Source organism: Carassius carassius, chromosome 20, assembly GCF_963082965.1.
Source record: "Carassius carassius chromosome 20, fCarCar2.1, whole genome shotgun sequence".
NCBI lineage: Eukaryota > Metazoa > Chordata > Actinopteri > Cypriniformes > Cyprinidae > Carassius > Carassius carassius.
In genome coordinates, this window is record NC_081774.1 from 77,501 (window position 1) to 104,904 (window position 27,404).

At 37.1% G+C, this 27,404-nt stretch overlaps 1 protein-coding gene across 2 annotated transcripts in view; it reads right to left on the minus strand.

Annotated features, from left to right (window-relative positions):
• Positions 1–27,404, minus strand: part of LOC132095935 (receptor-type tyrosine-protein phosphatase mu-like) — a 165,764-nt gene that overhangs the window by 75,712 nt on the left and 62,648 nt on the right. For both annotated transcript variants that reach the window (XM_059501024.1, XM_059501023.1), the window contains exons 6-11: positions 20,285–20,459; positions 14,947–15,240; positions 4,852–5,145; positions 2,874–2,983; positions 1,675–1,876; positions 1,472–1,574 (exon numbers count right to left, since the gene is read on the minus strand). In XM_059501024.1, the coding sequence (XP_059357007.1) occupies positions 1,472–1,574; positions 1,675–1,876; positions 2,874–2,983; positions 4,852–5,145; positions 14,947–15,240; positions 20,285–20,459 (1,178 nt within the window). The remainder of the gene's footprint in view (positions 1–1,471; positions 1,575–1,674; positions 1,877–2,873; positions 2,984–4,851; positions 5,146–14,946; positions 15,241–20,284; positions 20,460–27,404) is intronic.

The window sequence follows — 27,404 nt, forward strand, 5'->3', positions numbered from 1 at the left end:
ATGTTGACGAGGTAAAAACATGATTTGATCAGATCAGATCAGATTAAATGATGGAGCTGGCGGTGTAATCCAGCAGAGATTACTGTGGTAAACATGACTGTAATTTACTGCGGTTATTTGCGCTGCGTACAGTTCAAGCGTCAGTGCCAGGATATCTGATATTAAAGCAGCGCTTTATAATATAATATTCTTATGCTGAAGATGTTACAGTTTTATCTGCTTCTTATTAACTGAACATGCAGCAGTAAATAATGATGTTTGTCTGTGATTGTGATTGAGACACAAACCTTCACAAACACAGACAAAAATAAAAGATTAGAATATCAGAGCAACTGAACCCTAAAAAACATCAAAAACATGTCAGTTATTCAGATATATAAAGGTTCCACTGGTTAAAATCAGATGCTCACATGAACAAAGAAGGAACAATACTCAGCATTTATTAATCTTAGTTCATCTCAACATTCTGTAAAATCAAAAATGATCTTTTAACATTAGTTAATACACTGTGAACATGAACCTTTTTTTTAAATAAAAATGCATAAAACAGCATAAAGTTTTTGTTATTATCTAATGTTAAAAAAAGAGATCTTGATGTAATGTGTTACAAAATAATTAAAGAGTTTAAAGAGATTCCAAGTGAACAGACAAACTGGAAGAAGAACTGTAAAAGAACTACAATTTACTGTTAACTGGAAGGTAAACTTAAAAATATTAGCAAATAATATTTTTCTTTTAAAATATGTACAAATTCACTCTAAATATTATGTCTAAAATAACCCAAATGCTCCATTAACATATTTTATTTTGTCACATTCAGTAATGAATCACATGAAAATTAGAATTAGATATATATCTAAAACAGCAAAATAAAAAAAATTAAAATTTTTTTTTAAATTAAATAAAAAAATAAAAAAAAATAAAAATTAAAAAAATAAAAAAATAAAAAAATTAAAAAATTAAAAAATTAAAAAATTAAAAAATAAAATACCAAGTAGTTTGCATGACTGGTTATTTCTTTCATTCATTTTTCTATCATAAATTAAAAAAATTAAATGTTTAGCAACTCACATCTCATTCTGAAGTCTTTCATTGTTATTAAAACTGGATTTTATTTGCAATGTTAATCATTTTGAAGTGTGACATTTTCTTATTTTTCTATTAATTTGGTCTGAAATATTCTCCACTGGATGACCGGAGAGATGTGCAGCGTTTATTAATGAGAGCCGTGTTTGTGTTCACAGGATCGGTTGCGAGCGCAGGGACAGTCAGGGGCCGCGGTGACACAGTCAGAAACACATGAAAGAGGTTCAGGGACGAGGCTCTGAAGACTCACACACACACACACACTTTGTTCTCCGCTTCAAAGAACAACGAGCACTCGGAGGAATCCACAAACAATACAGGAGGAAAAAAAAGATAAAAACAGCAAACGGACGGCCAGAGAAAGTAAAAACTCAACTAATTGTACCTGACTGGAGCGCCTCGGCTCTGAGCCGGTTTGAGCAGCACTGTTACCGTGCTGTCCGTCTGGTTCAGAGGAGTCTCCTGATCGTACACCGGCATCGACGGAGCTGCAAAGCATGCAAAATTAGATTTACATAGCACTTTTAAAGCTGCAATGCAAATACAAAGTGCTTTACACAGTATAAAACATTTTATTCAGACACACACCTGAGATCTTGGTGGTGGCCTGTGTGATGGCCGGCGGTCCGTAGCCCTTCGCAGTGCTGGCTCTGATGGTGAAGGAGTACGTGGAGCCCGGGTACAGACCCAGAAACACACTGCTGGTTTCATTCCCCAGTTTAACCACCTTCCCGCTCTGGTTAGAGAGATCCAGCACCGGGTCGAAGGAGCTGACGGCTTTATATGAGATCTGCGGACATGAGAACAACACAACCATCAGCGTTCACGTTAGAATCACACAAATGAATATCAGTGTCGCCCAAACAAATGATTCAAGAAGTGCTTCGAGTTCCACCAAATTAGACTCCATTATATCTGAAATGCTTCAAGGCCCTTTTCAATTATCAGCCCGCCATAAATAAATAAAGAAATCAATAATAACGTCTGTGATTCTGACGGATCAGGGCAGGAATCTGAAAGGGAAAGTGTCTTCTCCTTATATTTGGAGGGGTTTGTTCATTACGCGGCATTAATGAAGCGTTGTACTAGAAACACTTTGATTTGCGACCTTTGATATTGAGATTTTTTTTATCACGAGCTTCTGTTTCTCATAACCTCACACTGCTATTAGATTTAAATTATTCCCATTCGGAAATGAGAAAGTGGGGATGTTGTGAACATCTGACTGACGTCATCCAACGTAAACGATGTTCCTGCTGTGGATCGAGTCAGGAACAGAGAATCTGAGGACGGGAAATCTCACTGGAAATTTACAAGAAGAACAGAATGTCTGGAATCAGAGAGAGAGAGAGAGGAAGGAAAGGAAGGACCAGGGCTCCCTTGATAAGAGGAAAAAAGCCTAAACTGTCCTTTTGATATCACGGCCCGTCAGAGAGTCTCAGCTTCAGCGCTTTGATACTGTCAAATCAAAGACAGGACGTCACTGTGAGCTCATGGACAATCAGGTCTACGGTTAGTCCCGTCTGACTACACACACACACACACACACACACACACACCTCATACACTCAGATGGTGAAGAGCTGGACTGATCTTGTTTTTCATGAATTGATGGATCTACTAGTTTCCAGTCTGTGTCTCAAGTAACTATTAAATATTAGATAATCCGTCAAAGTCAAGACGCTCAAAACCTTCAAGAATTCCTTTGTGTGGTTACTAGGGAGTTGCTTGCTGGTTGCTAGGATGGCTGTGTGTGTGTGTGTGTGTGTGTGTGTGTGTGTGTTCACCTCATACTGAGTGATGATGCCGAAGGTTTGCGCTGGTTCTCTCCACTTCAGCAGGATCTTGTCCTCGTAAACACTGGCCTGGATCGAATCCAGAGGAACTTCCCCCGGCACTGACAGGAAGTGACATCACAAACCATCAAAACACAGCAACAGCAGCAGCTCTTCATTTGTGGAATAAGATGAGTGTGATATACAAACCCGATTCCAAAATAGTTGGGACACTGTACAAATTGTGAGTAAAAAAGGAATGGAATAATTTACAAATCTCATAAACTTATATTTTATTCATAATAGAATATAGATAACATATCAGATGTTGAAAAGTGAGACATTTTGAAATGTCATGCCAAATATTGGCTCATTTTGGATTTCATGAGAGCTACACATTCCAAAAAAGTTGGGACAGGTAGCAATAAGAGGCTGGAAAAGTTAAATATTCATATAAGGAACAGCTGGAGGACCAATTTGCATTTTATTAGGTCAATTGGGAACATGATTGGGTATAAAAAGAGTCTCTGAGAGCGGCAGTGTTTCTCAGAAGTCAAGATGGGCAGAGGATCACCAATTCCCCCAATGCTGCGGCGAAAAATAGTGGAGCAATATCAGAAAGGAGTTTCTCAGAAAAATAATTAAAAGAGTTTGAAGTTATCATCGTCTACAGCGCATAATGTCATCCAAAGATTCAGAGAATCTGGAACAATCTCTGTGTGTAAGGGTCAAGGCCTGAAAACCATACTGGATGCCTGTGATCTTCAGCCCTTAGACGCAATGGATCACATACAGGAATGATACTGTAATGGAGATCACGACATGGACTCAGGAATACTTCCAGAAGACACTGTCGGTGAACACAATCCACCGTGCCATTCACCGTTGCTGGCTAAAACTCTACAGGTCAAGAAAGAAGCCGTATCTAAACATGATCCAGAAGCACAGGCGTTTTCTCTGGGCCAAGGCTCGTTTAAAATGGACTGTGGCGAAGTGGAAAACTGTTCTGTGGTCAGACGAATCAAAATTTGAAGTTCTTTTTTGAAAAACTGGGATGTCATGTCATCCGGACTAAAGAGGAAAAGGACGACCCAAGTTGTTATCAGTGCTCAGTTCAGAAGCCTGCATCTCTGATGGTATGGGGTTGCATGAGTGTGTGTGGCATGGGCAGCTTACACATCTGGAAAGACACCATCAATGCTGAAAGGTATATCCAAGTTCTAGAACAACATATGCTCTCATCCAGACGTCGTCTCTTTCAGGGAAGACCTTGCATTTTCCAACATGACAATACCAGACCACATACTGCATCAATTACAACATCATGTCTGCGTAGAAGAAGGATCCGGGTCCTGAAATGGCCAGCCTGCAGTCCAGATCTTTCACCCATAGAAAACATTTGGTGTTTCATAAAGAGGAAGATGCGACAAAGAAGACCTAAGACAGTTGAGCAGCTAGAAGCCTGTATTAGACAAGAATGGGACAACATTCCTATTCCTAAACTTGAGCAACTCGTCTCCTCAGTCCCCAGACGTTTGCAGACTGTTATAAAAAGAAGAGGAGATGCCACACAGAGCTAAACATGGCCTTGTCCCAACATTTTTCAGATGTGTTGATGCCATGAAAATTTAAAATCAACTTATTTTTCCCTTAAAATGGTAAATTTTCTCAGTTTAAAGTTATTTGATATGTCATCTATGTTGAATTCCTAATAAAATATTGACATTTGAAACGTCCACATCATTGCATTCTGCCTTTATTCACAATTTGTACAGTGTCCCAACTTTTTTGGAATCTGGTTTGTATATTTTTATGAATTGTATTTAATGTACAGCTATATGTTCAATAAGGTTTTAATTTTTAGTTTTTTTTCTCTCTCTTTCTAAAAAAATATTTAGTTTTATATAATGTGTATTATAAAGTTCATAAACTACTGAAAAGTAGACAGACAGACAGATAGTTTTCCACCCTCTCTCTCTCTCTCTCTCACCGTCTTCATCGGTCTGGACGTGGATCTCGGGGCTCTCTTTGACTCCCTCGCGGTTGCGCAGCAGCATCCTGAGACTGAGGTTGGTGAAGGGCGAGAGGTTGTGGATGGTGTGCTGGCTGCCGTGTGCCGCCTCCTCCCTGCTCTCCTCCTTGCCTCCTCCTCTGGCGCGGTACTGCACCGTCAGGCTGTAGTTGTGGCAGCGGGTCACATTATAGCCCAGCGGCTCCCAGCGAAGCGTCACCTGACGGGCCTCGATGTCCACCACCTTCAGCTCCTGTGGGTCGTGCATGGGCTCTGAGAGACACAACAACACCCAGTGTTGGGCGGAGTTACTTTTAAAAGTAATGCATTACAATATTGCATTACTCCCCAAAAATAACTAATTATATAACAGTTACTTTTTATGGAAAGCAATGCGTTACACTACTTTTGAAATACATTTATATCTGCATGGGCAGAGCTTGCTTGTTTGTTTTTAATAAAAACCGTTCTTCTTTTACAAATGTAAAATCCCTTTCACAACAAAAGTGGAGTGAATACTCCTCATGCTGAAGGAAGTGTAAATTCTCATCTGTACAGTAGAGGGCGCCGCTCAAACTAACCACATGAAGAATATGATGCAAGAGAAGAAAGTTCAACACTATTCAGCAATAACTAAAATGAAACACAAATGTGTCACTTTTAATTATTAGTACGGTTGAATTGGATCATCAAAAGTCAGTAGCAAAGACATTGGTTAATAAAATGTAATCAAATACATAATATGTATTTAACATTTAATTATTGCAGGTTTGTATTATACTCCGAGTTTGAATTTGTAAAAGTAACTCAGATATTTACTAGTTACTCGAACAAAGTAATCTGATTATGTAACTTGCGTTACTTATAATGCGTTCTCCCCAACACTGACACACCGTCATCATACAATGAATAACACCAACAATTGAGTTTTGATTTTATATCTTAGAATTGTATTTATTGCAAATCAGAGTGTATATTTCACACTTTTAGAATAGTTATTATTGTGTTACTGTTGTAAAAGCCTTGTGAAGATTCAATGCGTTTATGCACAAAGTCAGTCACAGAGGTTTGGAGTGACATGACGGGAGTAAATGAAGACCGAGTGAACTGTCTTTTCTAAACAGACACACACAAGCTGGTTTCTGATTGTGCGGCTGGTGGACTGTGGGTCTGCAAACACGAGAGCGACTCCTATAAACCACTCCAGGATCAAAGCAGCAATCAGATCAGATGAAAGTCTCCATCTAATACAGCATCACAGCGCAGTCCAGAGACATCTGATCAACATCTGCTCAATGCATATCAAGCAACTGCTTCTGTTCCTCTTTTGTAAGATGCATTGGATGAAAGAGCCTGCTGAGTGCATACAGTAAATGTACAGTACATGTAGAATCTGCAAAATAAAGAGCATCTTAAAAATTCATTGGTTTTGTTAGTCCAGAATACTGTATTTTCCAAAATACAAGTCACATTTTTTATCAACTGAAACATGATATAGGTCTATATTTTATACTTATATTTTTTAAACGTTGTTGATGATCCAAACATGAAGCAGCAAGGCACAGGAAGCTTCTGGAAACAGGATGATGGAGGTAAATGGGGATTTTACCTTCTGGGAAACATGCATCTCTTCAGTCGCTTCTGAAGGGCAGCAGTGAATGAAATCAGAAGATTGGTCTCAGTCTCTCTCTGGTTGGATTCGGGCCTCAACACACACTAATAGGATCAATTTCCATTCTCGCTTAAATCTGAAGTCCATTTCTCTGGAACTTAACATTTTCCCACCTATTAGACCCAGACAGCGCTCAATTTCCCTTTTCCACTCTGGAGACACACACACACACACACACAGTCTGGTCAGCTATCCTTGTGGGGACTCTCCATAGGCGGAATGGTTTTTATACTGTACAGACCATATTTTCTATCGCCCTACACCAACCCTCACAGGAAACTTTCTGCATTTTTAGATTTTCAAGAAACTTCATTCTGTGTAATTTATTAGCTTGTTTACCCGTGGACACACACACACACACACACACACACACTCATATAGCACCTCTCAGGTTTGTCACAGTGTGCAACATTTCACCAGAAAGTTCACCAGATGTCTTGAACAGCTATATATTTGGGGGGAAATTTACCATTTAATGAGTTATATTGGTTTAGGGGTTAGGGTTTATGCAAATAAATATATAAAAACAGCTGAAAAGACAATTTTTGCTCTGAAGATGTGTTTTTAAAGTGTGAAATTTGAGTTTATAAGAATCAGTAAATTTAGCCAATTTGCTTAAACCATTTTACCAGAGTCACTAATCAGCACTAAACCATCTTTTCTGATGAATCTGCTTTCACAAACAGACTTAATTCAACCCTTTTACATGCAGCAGGAAGATTCAAATTCAAATGAGTTGTTTTGATGACGAACAGGTTCAAGCCTTTACTTCAGTACTTTACGCACAGTATAATGCATTAAGTCCAAGTTATGCATTATTCTTAAATGTATGTTAAAATGCATGATTGTATTTGCAGATTCCTAAATCAGTTAAATCTGGTTGCTTGCCATGTGTTTTAATGCACTGCACATTCTAAAAATGTAATAATTAATAGATAAGTCTTATAATACATTATAACAACAATTATTTATGGGATAACTGAATGCATTATAAGGTGCATTAATGAATGCATTAAAATACTTTTATAATGCATTAAATATAAAGGCATCAAGTGCCACCAGAATAATAAATGCAGCTATTCGTCAAACCTCGTCTTCATTAATTCACCTGAATGTTGCTGCTGTTTCATAACATGATTTTAGCACAGTAAATGCCCAGCCTCGGGGGGCTCGTCGCCGTATTATTCAATAACAGACAGTCTGAATGTTTCAGAAGAATGGAAGGTCGTCTCAGAGGTTTGCATGCTCCTCTGTGAAGCTCGTCCTTGACTGTTCAGAGCTGACAGCTGAACGCTTGCTAAATGATTAAATGCAAATGGAAGATAAAAACCGAACACAAGCACACATTACAGGGGACAAACTGCAAATGTGACGGAAACACAATGAACAGAGTTTAGCGTCTCGGATGCATTTCATCATTTAATTCACAACACTAAAAAGCAAAGCAGAAAAATGACATTTGGAAAGGTCAGACGCACGAGAAACAGCTGAGCACGCAGGTTCAAGAATCAGTCCGTCTTATTCTGACAAATCACACACATCAACATGCTGGAGAACACTGATGGACTGCGTGAGCAGATCTGTAATATCACCAATATTCACTTTATATTCAACTGTAGAGTTAGTAAAGTATGGAAGAGATAATGCACGGCTCTCTGCTTCATGTTGGGTGGATCTGTGCCTCCACATCATGCATTAACATGCATAAACTATATATATAATTTTCAGTTTGTGTGTGTGTTTATGAATGCACGCTGACATACGTTTTTGAGAACAAGTGATGGGTAAAAAGAAAGAGTGAACTTAATTTCAGACCATCACAGCCAAATTGATCCTCTTCACAGGGATCCTCTTCTAAGTTCAGCAGTTCTAATGATTTTTTGGACAATTGGCTGTAAACACAGAATGATTTGTGAGATTATTTAAGAAAGCGTCTGAAATGTGTCCTGCGAGCTCTAGTGCGCCATTATTCAAGTGCTCTTATTTCCAGACATTTTCTCCTCATTGATGTGAAAACCACTTAAGAATGAGGAGACAAGAAAACACGGAGGAAGTGTTATTATGATTATAGACTCTATGTGTTTGAGTTAAAATCATCTTAATGCTGGATGTGTTTCAGGTTTTGTCTTCTCCAGATGTTCACTGATGGACTGGAGTGCTGTGGATTATTGTGATGTTTTTATCAGCTCTCATTCTGACGGCACCCATTCACTGCAGAGCATCCATTGATGAGACACTGATGCAGTGCTACATTTCTACAAACCTGATGAAGAAACAAACTCATCCCAATATTGGATGGACTGAGGATGAGTAAACTTAAATACATTTACATGTTTGGGTGAAATAACACACAACGTTTTTAATACTGAAGGATGAAAATAGACTGAAATGAAGTGAACGAGAGCAGTTGGACGTCTGAAGGCTCCTTCACATGCATTGCTGCCGTTTAAAGAGTGTCATGCAGAAAATAGAGCTTTAAAATCCCTCTATTTGCGTAACTATCAGCGACGCACAGTGTCTGGGACGAGTCCGAGTGGGACGGGAAAACACACACACACACACACACACACACAGAGTGAACTGTGTGAATGCCACCCAAATGTACCGTTGGTGAATAGTCCAGAGAGACAGAAACATTATCAGCATGTTTAACGATGTCAGTCATGGAGAAACACCTCAGAAATGACTGAACCAGGCCAATTTCTGCTTCAGGACAGAGAAAACGTGCCATACACAACCGTAAAAACACACACACACACCCAATGAAACACCAACACAACTGTACAAATCTCTGGCAAATTGTTTCTCTTTGTTATATTTCTTATTTGAGCTTATTTCATAAATCAAACTATTTGGTAAAAAAGAAGAAGAAGAAGAAACAGCTATTGGTGAGAGAAGCTAGAAAAACGGCACCTGTTGTAAAATCTTCTGATGCTTTTGATGGAAAATAAAAAAAACTGAGCGATTCACTGTGAGGAAACCAATCAAGCATCTCACACAATGCTGCTTCTCAAATACTGTAGATGTGTTAGTCACTGATAACGTGATCCGCTCAGTCTGAAGTCTCTGACGGTGTGACGGCTGTAGAGACGGATGGATCGAATCGCTCCTCACACTAGTTAATGAAACGCAGCCGCTTTAATGAGTTCAGCGGTGTGACCCGTCGGGCTCGATCTGATCTGTTAGACTGATGTGTCGATCTGCTCGTGAAGATCAGGAGGTCACAGGTCACGCTTTAACGTGAAGGGAAGCGGGTCACACCCCCTTGAACCCAATCACCAGGGCGACGGCGTTACCGTGACAACCGAGCGAGGGATCGATGCTCAGTGTTCAACTGGAGTCCGTGTTTGGGATGGAGATCAGGGAGACTAATGCTCACAGACCTCAAAACAACTTCCAACTTACACAACCACTATCATTCCAAAGTGTTTTCTGAAATAAATGACTGCTTTTATTCATCAAGGACATATTAAACAGTAGAGACATCAAATCACATGTGGCTGTTTTAATAAAACAAGGCAATGGATTCTTAATTCATGGCCACAGTTTAATTCAAACAAGGAAAGAAGTTCATGGGAGCAATATATAGCTTATATACCCCCCCCCCCCCCCCCCCCGCATGCCATGTGAGAGGCTCTATATACACACTGCTGTAACAGCAAAAGAACACCTGCTGTTAATCTTCTGCCATAGTCCCTATTCAGCATTTGATGAATATATATAGAGTTTAGCACATAATGCATCATAGCGCATGCCATATATAACACATGACGCATCATAATGTATCATAATGCATAGTGCATCATAAATCGTCATTATACATCATGATGCATAACACATTATAAAGCATCATAACACGTGATAATGCATAACACATAATGCATCATGATGCATCATAATGCATAATACATAAAGCATCATAATGCATAATGCATCATAATGTATAACACATCAAAACCCATCATAAATCATGATAAGTTATCATAAAGCATGATAACATAAGTCATCCATATGAGTCATGCACTATATCTCTTCAGTCCCACATTACCGCTGATACTCCCTGAAAATCAAATGAATTGCGAGCTTTTGAGGAAGTAAGAGTGAAAGTAAACTGACAGAATGAACTCTCCCGTCTGCTGTGTAACAGGGCTGAAGGTTTGGGTCTTATGAAACATGTTTTCTCTGCGTGATTCATCTGACAACATACATCATGACTGACGGATATGAGTTTCCAAACAGCCTGCAAAGGGCTGAAGCTAATTCCTTTCTTATTTATTTAATTCCTGCAACTGCTTTAAAATCAAACTTAGAAAAATAAAAGCAGACAAACAGTCAGGAGTGAATTTATCTTCATTAGTGCTGAAACTCATCTGCTTCCACACAGCTGCCATTACTGATGATGAACGACATCAGACAGAACCAGAGACCAACGAGAAGAACGACAGATTACAAAAACAGAGAGGGGGAAAGAGAAAAGAGAGGAAGGAACATAAGAGTGAAAGAAAGAAAGAAAGAAAGAAAGAAAGAAAGATATGGAAGATATGGAAAATAGAGAAAGAAATAATAGACAAAAAGATAAGAGTAATTAAGCTTTTCCTTGATGGTTCTCATGTGAGGTGTCAGGTAGAAGTCAACGTTACATCATCTGATGCAATTTAAATTGTTACTTTCTCTTTGGAGTGTTACAAGCTCTTGGTGCATGAAGACGATCTGTAAAGTTAGAAAGACTAAAGTCTTAAATCCAAACAGATATTCTTTATCAAAGTTAAGACTCGTGCACACTCCCCTAAAACGGCCCGTTCAAACACAACCCACATGTCTATGTCACTGTGTGGAAATATTTGCATAATGTCACCCAAATGTTTCAGTTCGTCCAATCACAATGCACTGGGTCAGTTGGCCAATCAGAGCAGACTGTGCTTGTCAGAAGGAGGGACTTTGTAGAAAACGAGGCATTTGAGAGAGACGGGGCATAGAGCACCTATAATAATGTACAGTATCAATGTCTAATAATGAATGTTCATCACACAAACGATCAGAATGAGAACATGAACTTCTCACATGATACAGCTGGAAGATGGAAGTCAATTTTAAATAACAACTCTCTATTTTAATATTCTTTAAATATAATATTCCTGTGATGTGCAGCAGTATTTTCAGCATCATTACTCCAGTTTTCAATGTCACATTCTAATGTGATTTTTTTTTTTTTTATGGCTGATAGCGGTATTGGTATTTTTTAAGATTTATCTAAGGCCTTTGATACGATTGATTTTGACATCCTACTGAATAAATTACACTATTATGGAGTTAGAGGATTAGCCCTTAGCTGGTTCAGAAGTTATTTATTTGGTAGACAGCAGTATGTAAGTATCAATGAACACATTTCAGTAAGTAAACCCAATAAACCCAGTAAGTAAATGTGGAGTCCCTCAGGGATCCATTTTGGGCCCTCTTCTTTTTTTAATATATATCAATGATTTTGAAAATTCCACGATGGCTTTACACAAGGTTTTGTTTGCTGATGACACAAACTTATTTATGTCACATAAGAGTCCAGATGAAATGGAAGAAACAATAAATAGAGAGCTATTTCATTCCAAACAAAATCAATTGGTAAATAAGCATGTCTGTCTTAAAATAAATGAACAAATTATTGAAAGAGTAAACACCACTAAACTTCTTGGAATCTTTATTGATGAATGTCTACAATTTAAAAGTCATATTGATCAGTTAACAAAAAAATTATCAAAATACGTTGGACTATTTTTCAAAATGAGAAATTCAGCTCTGAGTCACAGAAATAAATTATATTAAAGTATATTAAAATAGGAAACCAATATTAAAAAGTGCAAATATATTTCACGTCTTTTCTGCATTTTTTTAAGCCTTGGTGAGCATAAGAGACTCCAAAGCAAAAAATAAAAATAAATAAATAAAAAATCGCACTGATCCCTAACTTTTGAACAGCAGTGTGTGTGTGTGTTATATATACGTATATGTACACACACACACACACACACACACACACACACACACACACACACACACACACACACACACACACGCATTATAGCAGTATTTCTCAAGGTTATCAGAGATTGTATTGTTTCTTGTGGACCGGTAGTTTTGTTCACTAGTTTGAATTAAAAATGGTCAGCCTGGCTTTTATTAAAGCTCTTCGAGAGGAAAAACATGCAATCAGACAGCAGCTTTGCATTCAGACAAACGCCTTTGTGTTGCTCACAAAACAATAACGCGCAGAAACGATAAGCCTGCATACCTCCCACAGAATAATTCACTTTAAAGGGTAGATCTCTTTTTTTTTCCTGTACTTCTTTGTTTCTTTGTCACTGGACTTCCATTAAGCGCAGCAAAGAGAGAACAAAGACAGGAGAAAAACACTGGTTTCCTCAATCTGCTGCTGCTGAAACACATTTGTTAAACAGGTAAAGCCCAAACTGTCATTGAGGAGCTAAACAGAGGACTGTTAGGAATTAGGCCAGACCAAAACTGAACAAGATAATAAACAGATGATGTAGAATGATTCAGAGGGAACCAGGATGTGTGAGCATTCAGTGAAAAACTGAAGATATAAATATATTATGTTAATAATATAATATTATTATTTCTGTATATATTTTTGTAGTACTTTCAGTTTTATTTTAACACTGAGATAATATTGCAGTTTTTATTAATATTTTAAATTACTTGTTATTTATTAGATTATATGTTTGCATTTTAATTTTAGCTAACATATAATTTTAATGTTATATTGTTTATTTTTGTAATAATATTATTGAGTATTTAATAAGTGTTTTTAGTAATATGTTGTATTCATTTTAATATTGTTTTGATTGAATTAATATGACTTAATATTAATCTTGGCTGGTGTAACAGTAAAAACACAATATAACATAAGATTTAAAAATATTTGCTTATTTCATATCCAGAAATGTTAGCCAATCAGAGCAGTGGGTGTTTTCATTTGAAGTCTTAAAGGAGACACGTCCCTTTAACAGTGTTCAAATCAGAGAGCTAAAATCAAGGTAAAGTGGCTTTCTATTGCTAAATTCAGATGTTTTTGATGTAGAAATCCTACTAATATTTTGAGTGCACCTTAGGAAACATTATAAAATAATAAAAGTGCAGTTTGTGAACCGTTTCTTTTTTTATACTTATGTTTTATGGTTTATGTTTGGGAAGTGTAGTTAAACTACTTCATTTTATGAGTCCCTCATAGTTCATGAAGCTTCAGCTGAACTAAACAGAGTAAATGTAAAAGTTAAACTGCACATCACACATGCTAAAAGCAGTACTGACACACACACACACACACCCCTGCAGGCCTGCTGTAAAGGCTGGAGACTCAGACTCATCCATCGCCATCAGCTCTACAGAAACAACAACAGTGAGACCTTCAGCAGGAGGTCAGAACCTAGAAACAGCCTCCAGTTCCTCAACCCTCTCTCTCTCTTTCTCAAACACACACACACACACACACCCTCTCTCGTGTCAGGTAGCACAGTACGCCGCTGCGGGCCACAGCTCATCTCTACTGAACTCAAACACACTCAACATCACCAACGGCCTTCAAGTGCAGATGGAAAGATCACCATTCTGAGCTACACCAGCAAGGATGCAGAAAAAATATTAAATAAAGAAATAATAAAAAAAGAAGTCTAAAGAATCTAAAATATACCATAAAACATATGTGTAATATTATATATATATATATATATACAGTACAGACCAAAAGTTTGGACACACCCTCTCATTCAAAGAGTTTTCTTTTTTTTTCATGACTATGAAAATTGTAGAGTCACACTGAAGGCATCAAAACTATGAATTAACACATGTGGAATTATATATGGAATTATATACATAACAAAAAAGTGTGAAACAACTGAAAATATGTCATATTGTAGGTTCTTCAAAGTAGCCACCTTTTGCTTTGATTACTGCTTTGCACACTCTTGGCATTCTCTTGATGAGCTTCAAGAGGTAGTCACCTGAAATGGTCTTCAACAGTCTTGAAGGAGTTCCCCGAGAGATGCTTAGCACTTGTTGGCCCTTTTGCCTTCTGTCTGCGGTCCAGCTCACCCCTAAACCATCTCGATTGGGTTCAGGTCCGGTGACTGTAGAGTTATTAACAGCATCTCTCGTCTGTGGGGTTCCCCAGGGTTCTGTTTTGGGTCCGTTGCTTTTTCTTTGTATTGTTGCCTCCGGGGCAATTGAGAAGTACTTTTCATGGTATATGCTATCACTTCTATGCAGATGATATTTAACTTTATATCTCATTTAAGCCCCATGAGATTTCAAATGTATCTCTTCTTTTAAAATGTATTTAAAAATGTCTGAATGGCACAGAGTTACTTGCAGTTAAATTCTAAAACATTTACCTGCACATTTGGTGCGGGCTCTCAGCGGAGGCCCCGGGGCCCCGGTTCCTCCCTCCAGGGGCCGTGTCAGCAGAACGCTGATCTCGTACTCCGTGTCGGGGTCCAGGTGGCCGATCTTGTGCGAGGTTTTATCGACGGGCTGCAGGTCGTACATGGTGCCAGAGACGGTGCGGTACTCCACCTCGCGGTTGATGATGGGTCCGTCTCCGTTGATGGAGTTCGCATTGAGCTGGATCCAGAGATACGTGGCCCCGACCGCCATGAGCTGAGGAGGAGCGATGGGAACCGGCGGCTCTGGGAGAACACAAAGAACATTTAACGTGAATAAAAGCAGAATTACAGAAAAAAATAATTCATTTAATCTGTTTATAATCCATAATAACACTTCCTCCAGTGAAAAAATGCATCTCCTGTTGTCTCTCACAGATTAGTTTAGATCTGTTTAAACGCTGCTTGATCTGTGCAGATTTCTCTCCTGATTCAGACCAGAACACTTTTTCACTGGAGGAAGTGTTATTATGGATTATAGACTCTATGTGTTTGAGTTAAAATCATCTTAATGCTGGATGTGTTTCATCTTGTGTCTTCTCCAGATGTTCACTGATGGACTGGAGTGCTGTGGATTATTGTGATGTTATTATCAGACTCTCATTCTGACGGCACCCATTCACTGCAGAGCATCCATTGATGAGACAGTGACACACTGCTATTGCTTTAAGATATGAATACTGTTTTCTGTAACCTGCATTAATAGGAAGTGAGTTTATGCAAAAAAAAAAAAGAAAGAAAAAATAACAAAAATCTGCCAACGGGGCCAGAAAAATGTAAAAACTATTCAAAGGACAAATAGAAAACTCGTTTATTTTTTTAACCATTTCTCAGACAACAAGATTTAAGTTACTGTGCATATTCAGTTAATTATCTTAATTTATTGTTTCTATATTTGTTCTGGAAAACAAGACAAAATCGGAGTAAAAAAAAAAGTACAAAAAAACTAAACTTTTTTTTTAGCTGTGTGACAGTTTTCAAAATATTTTCTATGCGCAATAACTGTATTTTCTTTCTATTGGTTTTTAAAGAAATCACATATTTTTAAAATATAAAATATTAAAAATGTAATAAAATGGGTAATATAATATTTAAAATAATTTATAATTAATTATAGTAAATAAAATAAATAATATTAATATTAATAGTGTCTCTCCTTTTCTCGGTCTATATATGTGTGTGTGTAAATTAGTTTTATATATAAAACAATATATATGTACATAAATAGATTTATGTTTTATAAATTAATCATTTACCAAACGCTTTTATCAAAAGTGACTTACAAAAAAGGATCAAAAGCAATTAATCTAAGAGTATTAAACCTTAGTAAAGTAATAGTATACAAAAATGTAATGATAAAAAGAACTATTAAAAAAAATTATAAGATAAAAGTTAAAAAGTACAAGTTAAAAATAAGAATAAAAACAAAAGAAAAGTGTTATTTGGTATACTTTATGTATTATAAAACACTAGAAAATTAAATAATATAAGAATATATATAGTTGTATACTTTTCTTTATAATATTTAATTTTCTAGTGTTTTATAATACACAAAGTATACAAATTAACACTTTTCTTTTGCATGAATCTATAAACTAATGATGTGTACATCATGAATGCAATGTAAGTAACTTTGAATAAAAGTGTCTGTCAAATGCATGTTTTTTTCTCACATTCTTTCCAAATGAATGAAAACTAACAATCAGCAACACAAAAGGAATGTTATTGTTAGAGAAGTGTTCAGTCGAGGGTGAATCAGAGATCCTGTATGACAGTTGAGTGAGTTGTTCATGTTCATGTGTGTCTGCAACTGCAGATGGACGTCCCTCAGTCACCTCAGAAATACCCATAATCCTCCACGACCCAGCTGCCAATTAAGCACCAGCTCAAACGAACCGCGTAATCCTGACGCCACAGTCATATATAGCACGAAAAGTATATAAAAAGGCATAAAATTTTACAAATATACAATAAAATGTTTTTAAAAAGGTATAGTATAAATAAAAAAAATACTTGAAAACATTAAAAGTTATAGTATAAAAAGCAAAAATGCTTAACATATACTAAGCTATATTTAAGTATGAAAAGTATATTTAAAAAAACGTTTGTAATAGTTTGTAATAGTCAATGGTCAACAGTTTTAATATCTAATACATTAATATTTAATATAATATATTTTCTGGAATATAAATTTAAAATATATACGTTTATAATAATAAAACAGAATGAAAAGATATAGTACAAAATAATACAAATTTGAAGCATTTATAAATAATAAAGCGCACAATTTTTTTATTCACTAAAAACAAAAGTTATAAAAGTATACAAATGTGAAAAATATAATAAAATATAAGATTATATTCAATTCAAGTTTATTTGTATAGCACTTTTCACGACAGAAATCATTGCAAAACAGCTTTCCAGAAAATTACGTTTCAACAATCTATTTAGTAATAGCTTATCAGTGGTGAACATCAGTTTATGTGCATTTGGCAGAAATGTACAGTAAAATCAATTAAAGACGTAATCAAACAGACGAACACTATTAACAGCAATTATTATATGATGCAATCACACTTGTGGCAGAATCTGGTAGTTCTGTATGTTGTTTCAGGATTGACATCATCTGAGGTCCTCTGAGTTTTATATTTATAATGCCTGCCTGCGTGTGTGTTTATTTGAGCACACGCACATGTGTGTCATGATTTTAGGACAGAGGACAGCTGTGACCTGTTTCAGTAATGGTTAGGTAGTGGTTTGGCCAAGCCACTATATATGTTCCCTGGTGTCTCATTCTGTTAGGTCAGCTTGTTAAGTTCATATCCTGTTTTGTTTTATGCTGTTTTGAGTATAGTTATATTTTGTTGACCTCTTTTATAGGCCTAGTTGTTAATTTTTTGGTTTCTATTGTTCAGTAGTTTTTTTGGGGTGTAATAAAATAACCCATTTTCCAAAGAAACTTCTGTTTTCCTCATTGCCGGACTGTTTGGTCCCTGACACAGACACACAGACACACATGCAAACATGCATGCGCGCACACACACACACACACACACACACACAAACATGCACGTGCACACACACACAGACACACATGCATACATGCACACGCACACACACACACACAGACACACATGCAAACATGCATGCGCGCACACACACACACACACGCAAACATGCACGTGCACACACACACAGACACACATGCAAACATGCATGAGCGCACACACACACACACACACACGCAAACATGCACACAGACACACATGCAAACATGCACGCGCGCACACACACACACACAGACATACACACACGCAAACATGCACACAGACACACATGCAAACATGCACGCGCGCACACACACACAGACACACATGCAAACATGCACGAGCACACACACACACACACACACACACACACACACACACACACACACACAGACACACATGCAAACATGCATGCGCGCACACACACACACACACACACACGCAAACATGCACGTGCACACACACACAGACACACATGCAAACATGCATGCGCGCACACACACACACACACACACGCAAACATGCACACAGACACACATGCAAACATGCACGTGCGCACACACACACACACAGACATACACACACGCAAACATGCACACAGACACACATGCAAACATGCACGCGCGCACACACACACACAGACACACATGCAAACATGCACGAGCACACACACACACACACACACACACACACACAGAGACTGTCTCAAACGCACACATGTATGCACACACACAATCTCTCACACACACACACACACACACAGTCTCAAACGCGCACACACACAATCTATATATATATAGAAAGAGTTCAGAATATACTATGAAACATTGGTGAGCGTGATTTCACCAAGTACAACATTCTTGCTGATCCAGGAACAACATTCCAATCAACCAATCAGAATTGAGATATAACTTTTCAGGAAATATCTGTTTTAGGCTTGCAATCAGGATTAGCTGCTTCTACAGCCATCATTTCCCACTGATTTTAGGAATAAATTATGGGTAATATTAGGTTTAGGGGTAGGGATTGTGTTAAGTCAACGTAGTCTATATTTTCTGACAATAATGTTGATCCAGGAACATGTCTTACTTAGCAAAATGGAAACCATGAAACATTAGAAACTTTTTAGAAAACTTTTAGAAACGTTTTTTATATATATAGTGTTTTATAGCTCTATAATCTAACTTGTGAATCAATGCTGTACTGTTTGATGTTTAGATTTTTGTACAAAAACAAGAGGAGCGTCATTTATTTGAAGTGCATTAAACATCAAATAAAAGGCGTGTCGCCCAGCCTGAGGGCGGAGCCTCTGATCATGATTGACAGCTCTCTGTCCGGACAGGCGGGATTAAAACAATCAATCATATAAAGCTTTGAGGTAAAAAAAAACTACAGGAACATGAATTCAATTGAGCGGGGAGAGACAGAAAGAGCTGAAGAAATATTGAAGGCTATTAGCGCGCCGGAGAGCAGAGAACACGCGAGGATTCAAATGCAGCAGCACCGTAAATTAATATCAAATAACTGTTGAAGGGCTGAGTGTGAAAACATGGCTGCGGTCAAGGACGACTCGTACCATAAAACACCCACCGAGACATAAAACACACAACAATCTCCTCGGAGCATCAGCTTCAGCTCCATCCGTCCTTCACACACACACACATACACACAGAGCAGAAGAGTGCAGGAGCTAAGATAGAACCCTGAGGAACCCCGCAGGTTAAGTTGCCTGGGGATTAGATAAAACTTCTGATTTTTACAGAGAAATGTATTAGTGGGGTTGAATTGGACCATTGAAGGTGAGCAGCTAAGACATTGGTTAATAAAATGGGATTAAATACATAAATAATATTTATCTTATTTTACATAATTGCAGGTTTGTATCATATTCTGAGTTTGCATTTGACTGTTTTTATAGATTTTGAGGAACACTGAATGTGTTTTTGTGCAGGTGAGATGAGTCTAGAACTACAGCAAGATCATGTTCACAACGCTTTGTATTTACTCCTGTTTCTGTCACCATGGCAACACCAGAGCTGTCACTCAATACATGAGAAACAAAGTAACTGGAGTTAATTATCTGAAAAAGTAACTCAGATGTTTCCTTCTAAATTAAAAAGTAATTCATTACTAGTTCCTTGATTTAAAATTTATTTGATTAAGTAACTTGTATTGTTACCCCCAACACTCTGTCTGTGTGTGTGTGTGTGTGTGTGTGTGTGTGTGTGTGTGTGAGGACTCACGTTTGATGGTCAGCTCTCCGTAGTTGGACACTCCCACACCTCTGTTCGAGTGGACAATGCATCTGTAACGGCCAGAATCCTGTTTCGTCGTGTTCACCACATCAAACATGCCGATAAAACGCTGGTTATTCCACGGTTTGGTCGCTTTCATAGGAGCTTCCCGACCGCCGATTCCCTGCAGACCAGAGATAAGAGCATAAGAGCGGAGATTTATTTAGAAAGGGCACATAAAATATATATTCACACAACATAAACACACACACACACACTCATTCACACACACACACACACACACACCAAATGTGCAGGCTTGATTTTGCAATTGATGGGGACGTAATGCCAAACAACTGACATTTAATTGTTTGATCAAAATAATTGCTAGTGATAATTTAGCAGTGTCTGATATTGGTAGGATCATGTCATAGCGATTCTTCTAAACAAGCGATGGAGACTATAGTTCTCTCCTTAAATATGAAGAGCTCAAACAACAGATTAATGAATAAGCTTATGGACATGATTATAATGTAATTCAGACACTGAATTTAGTTGCTGTTTTTTGTATTTTCTGAGTAAGATTCATTCACTTGTTTTGTACACATATACATTTTGCTCCGTTCTATTTAATGTTCATCTGATCTAATTTTACATGTGACTTTTCTTTCTTATTTAAAGATGTTTTTCTTCAGATTTTTTGACTTCTCAAAAGAGAATAGAGTAAGTAAGTAAAATGTATTTGTATAGCACATTTCACAGATAAAAATCACAAAGTGCTTCACAACAATAGGTAGAATACACAACCTATTATAAATACATTACAGCACATAATCAAAATAAACAGAAATACACATAAGGCCACCCTACAGTCTAGTCAAAAGCCTCTTTAAAAAGAAGAGTTTTCAACTGGGTTTTAAAATTTTCCACACAATCCAAGCAGCGTATGGAAGGAGGCAAAGCGTTACACAACAGAGGTGCCACAACTTGAAACGAACGGTCCCCTCTAGTTTTAAAATGTGTAAGGGGGGCAACTAAAAATCTCTGGCCTCTTGATCTCAGACTACGTGAGTACGTACGCAGCTGTATCAGGTCAGAGATGTATGGGGGCGCCTGTCCTCGTAAGGCTCTAAAAGTTAGAACCTAAATTTTAAATTAAAATTTTAAATTAAAAATTTTGGACAGTCTGGAGACGACAAAGATCCTTCTTATTAAGGCAAATAAAAAGACTGTTACAATAGTCTAAACAAGACGAAATAAAAGCATGAATGATCATCTCCAACTCGGCCTTTGACACCAAGGCTCTTATCTTGGAAATGTTCCTTAATTGAAAGAAACAGTTTTTAATAAGTTGCTTCGAGTGTTTCTCCAGAGACATGGCCGCATCAAAAACAACACCTAAGCTCCCGAGACTTGGCTGAACAGACGAACCTAAGAGACCGATATGTTGTTTTATCTGAGGGATGCTCTGCTCAGGGGCAATGATTAAAGTTTCAGTCTTGGCTGAGTTCAGTATTAAAAAGTTATCATTTTGCCACTTCTTGATCTTACTCAAACAGTTGATTAAAGATGACAATTTATATAACTCAGTAGGCTTAAAAGAACAGTATAACTGAATGTCATCTGCATACAAGTGATTAGAGACATCCTGAAACTGGCTAATTATCTGTCCTAGAGGAAGTATATACAGAAGGAAAAGAATCGGTCCCAGGACAGAACCCTGGGGAACACCACTCGACAAACCTACAGTATCTGACATGATCTGATTTATAAAAACACTAAAACTTCTACCGGTAAGGTAAGATGAAAACCATTTTAAAACTGATCCAGATATCCCTAATAGATCCTGAAGTTTATTAAGCATAATATTGTGATCAATAGTGTCAAAGGCAGATGTAACGTCCAGTAAAACTAACACTTTATTGCTTCCCAGAATCAGCTGACATCAAAATATCACTTGAAACTTTCACCAGTGCAGTTTCCGTAGAATGTTTTTTTACGACACCCTGACTGATATTTGTCAAAAATATAGTTTATCTCTAAGAAAGTAGTAAGCTGCTCTGCTACCACTTTCTCTAGAATCTTAGCCATGAAAGGGAGTTTAGATATAGGCCTATAATTTATGGGTTGCAATGGGTCTAAACTGGGCTTTTTAAGAACAGGTTCAACAATAGCATGTTTAAAAAAGTCAGGAACCACACCAGTTAAAAGAGAAGTATTGATCATTTCTACAACACAGGGGCCAATACTATCAAAAACCTGCTTAAACAGCGAAGTCGGGAGAATATCACTATGGCCCTAAGAGGGCTTCAACTTATCTAGCAGAGTGGTAACATCATGTAATGTCACTAGTTTAAAGGAGAAACACGGATGGGAAAGAGCAAAAGTGCAAGCCTTGTGTGCAGGATGAGGTAAAATGCTAGCTCTGATATCCTTAATTTTCTCAACAAAGAAGTCAAGGAATACATTACTTTTTGGCAGAGAGAGCACCGCAATAGGAGAAACAGATGGCGAAACAATAGAATTAATGGTATCAAACAAGAATTTGGGGTTTTTCTTATTAGAGGATATTAGCTGAGAGAAGTAGTTAGTTCTAGCACGTTTCAGGAGTTCATTTAGAGAAGCAGTTAATTCCCTAAGATAAAGCTAGTGAACTTCAAGTTTAGTTGCTTTCCATAAGCACTCTGTTTTCCGACGTTTACTTCTACAGCTCTGAAAAGATGCATTTATCCACGGACAGGGCTTTTTAATAGAGACCGTGTTTGATTTCATAGGAGCCACTTCATCTAAAATTGCTAAACATTGGCTGTTAAAAGACTCAGCATACACATTTCCATCACTGCAACCCCTTAGCTGGCATGGATCAAACAAAATAGCAAACTTCCCAGCAACATCCTGGTTAATAACTCTCCTTTGAGCCTTAATTCTTAGAGGCGGGGGGTCCCGAGGGAAGTTCAGGTTAAAGAAAACACAACTATGATCACTCACATGTACATCCTCCACACAAACATTTACTATCTCAAGACCTAATGAGAAAACAAGGTCTAGGGTGTGCCCCTTTAAGTGTGTAGGTCCTGAGACATGTTGCGTAAAATTACAGGAAAATACAGGAAAATATAACTTAATGAATCTATGTTTCCTGCCAGCTAAATTTCACACACAGAAACACGAATCTGGCTCTAAACCTCTCTTTTCTTTATTCAGAGTTGATCTAGACGAGTACATGGAAACTATCCAAAGTTCTGTTCATCCTAAAGCAGTCAAAACTGCATCTCTATATTCATCCTGTGTGTCTTAAGACGAAAAAACAACAACATGGTTATTACGCATTTACTGTAATAAAACCAATGGATTTGTATTTGTGTATTATTTCTTTCTTTTTTCTTTGTTTTGTTTTTATAACTGAACTGTCTTAATGGATTGATGATTTCAGATCAGGACTTGGGAGTGCGGTTCAAAGTTCTGAATCAAATGATTCCCGATACTCGATTGCGATCAAAGTGATTGGTGATTTTACAGTCAGAATCATGATTCGCGAACCATTATTTCAGACAGGGACGTCGGAGCGCGGATTACAGATCATTCAATTTCTCGGAGGTTCTGATCTGAATTAAAAGATTCGTGATCTGATTTGAGTGCTTTGAAACAATTTTGAAACATTTTGCAACTTAATCGACGTTTCGAAAAGCTCAGTTTCACCCATCTCAAGTGATGTCAAAAAAATTAAAATAAATGAAGGGCTCTTTTAAACTGGTATTTGCTAGTGAATCAATTGAACAGAATTATCGAAGTCATGAGTTTGCGTTTGAATCTATCATTCCAGCGTAAATGGGGCAATTTAGCAGTTGCTGGATATTGGTAGTAACATGTCGTAGCATCTCTACTGAATTCTACTACACCCTTGAGGCTCACACGCACACACTCACACACACACACTCACTCACACACACACACACGCACACACGCACACACACACACACACACACACACACACACACACAGGTTCCTCCAGCTGTCAGCCGGTTCAGCAGGCAGATGGAGGCCATTTGTTCGTCAGTGATATTTCTTCATTACTGTCATCAGGGACTCTGCTCTTAATGTCTGGATCTCTTTCCTCTGTTAATGAGGACGTGTTTGTTTAAGTGACAAACTGCCGAGCTGAGAGAACACTAACAAACTACTTAAACATCTCTCACACTCCTCACAGGAGCCTCAACTAAACTGAACTATTCTGTTCTCAGTCGCTCTGATTATAAACACATAGTCCTGATCAGTGTGAAATAAAATCAATTTAAATATGTTTTGAAACATTTTTCACTTAGAAATTGTTAGTAAATTTCACAATTATGGAAATAAACTTAATGGAAAGACATTGAGTGATAAGCAATTTTTTTTATTAAATTTTATGTAATTATACAATGTATATAATATATGTAATTATATATATATATATATATATATATATATATATATACATTTTTTTTGTTAAATATACTCCAGTAAATGTTGTTTTATTTACGGTCTATATCAAACAATTTTTAAACCTGTATAATATTAAATATTATTATTTACACATTTATGGCTAGGCTTTTTCACTATGTATTCATATATACTATACATGCATTAAAACCAAAAAAAAAAAAAAGATGTAGAATTTGAAAAACATCATTCGTAGATTTTACAAATTAAGTAACAAGAAGAAAAATAAGTAGAAAGACTGCAAAAGCATGTTTTTACATTTGTTATTTATATTTACATTGCATATCAAACAAAAACAACCTTGAGTTAAGATATAATTTACCTAAAATGTAAAGCTCCATAAAACATTTAAAACTTACTGTAAGAGAATACTTGTTTTATTTTTCAACTATTTATTTGTTTAGAATTAAACTGTATTTTTTCGATGTTTTACACATACGCCTCACAAAATATTATCTGATACATATTTCACAAGTAAAAATGGACAAATTAAAAAAAAGACAATTTTGCTTAAGTAAATGTATTTTGTTTTAAGAGGAGGTTTAGAAAACAAAAATACTAATAAGGATGAGTGAAGAACTCCGTTTTGCTTGCTCTGATGTTTGCAAGTGTTCTGCGAGAGATTTAAACAGCTGAGAAGAAAGACAAACTCAACGCAGCTTCATTAAACTCAGTAAACTGTAATGATGCCGAACCGTCACGCATCCCAGTGGACAGATGAGGCTCTAAACGAGCCTCTGGGTTTAATGAGGCGCTCGGCTGCGGGACGTTCAGAGCCGATCCCTTCAGAAATCAGGGGCGAGCTGCTGTTTCTTCATTCGTCATTAACACACACGTGCTGCAGTCTGCTGATGATGAAGTCATCGTTACTAACTAGGGATCAACCGTATCAAAATCTCACCGTACGATATTATTGTGTTATGAAGTCCACGACAGACCTGTCGTTTCATATCGCCATGTGACTACGGTTATCGCGATATTGATAATATCGTTACTAACTAGGGATCAACCGTATCAAAATCTCACCGTACGATATTATTGTGTTATGAAGTCCACGACAGACCTGTCGTTTCATATCGCCATGTGACTACGGTTATCGCGATATTGATAATATTGTTACTAACTAGGGATCAACCGTATCAAAATCTCACCGTACGATATTATTGTGTTATGAAGTCCACGACAGACCTATCGTTTCATATCGCCATGTGACTACGGTTATCGCGATATTGATAATATCGTTACTAACTAGGGATCAACCGTATCAAAATCTCACCTTACGATATTATTGTGTTATGAAGTCCACGACAGACCTATCGTTTCATATCGCCATGTGACTACGGTTATCGCGATATTGATAATATTGTTACTAACTAGGGATCAACCGTATCAAAATCTCACCGTACGATATTATTGTGTTATGAAGTCCACGACAGACCTATCGTTTCATATCGCCATGTGACTACAGTTATCGCGATATTGATAATATCGTTACTAACTAGGGATCAACCGTATCAAAATCTCACTGTACGATATTATTGTGTTATGAAGTCTACGACAGACCTATCGTTTCATATCGCCATGTGACTACGGTTATCGCGATATTGATAATATCGTTACTAACTAGGGATCAACCGTATCAAAATCTCACCGTACGATATTATTGTGTTATGAAGTCTACGACAGACCTATCGTTTCATATCGCCATGTGACTACGGTTATCGCGATATTGATAATATCGTTACTAACTAGGGATCAACCGTATCAAAATCTCACCTTACGATATTATTGTGTTATGAAGTCCACGACAGACCTATCGTTTCATATCGCCATGTGACTACGGTTATAGCGATATTGATAATATCGTTACTAACGCAGTAAGTCAGTTTTACAAACTTAGCAATTTTGCTGCTAAATTAAGCAATTTTTCAGACTTGCCCAAGTATCTTTTTCTTCCAAAAGCACCTAGCAACACATTTTGCAATTTGTAAAATTTATTTTGCAACTTTTAGCAGCTTTTGATAAGTTACTCAGACAGTAAAATGGCAAACATTTACTATCCAAATCACACAAAAAGAGGAAACCGTAGATGCCTAGCAGTAAACACATCATGTCAACCGAGTTAGCTGCTATTTGCAATTGTTCAATTTAATCATAATAATAATGGTTCATTTATGATACACTTTGTTATTAGCTTGTACCTGCGATTGTTAATCAGTTAGTACACTGTAAGAAAAATGGAAAAGGTGCTAGTAATTTACCATGACATTATACACAATCCATTTTAAGTCTGTAACACGAAAAAATAATGCATAATTTAAAATGTAAGTAAAAACCCAATATGGACAATTCTTTCATATTAACCCTTCGTACAGTCTAGCATACTAACTAACTACTGATACACTGCTTAAAACTAGAACTGCTGAGAATGTGTAATATTATTAGTTTACTGGATGTTAAGAAAAAAAAAACTTAAAAATACATTTATTTATATTTTAATATTATATTATGCAAATTTAACCCTGGAACACAAAACATAAGAGTCCTATGGGTTGATTGGGATTTATGCATCATCTGAAAGCTGAATGAATCATCTCTCCACTGATGTGTGGTTTGCTCGGAGGACAATATTCGTCTGAGATAGAACTAT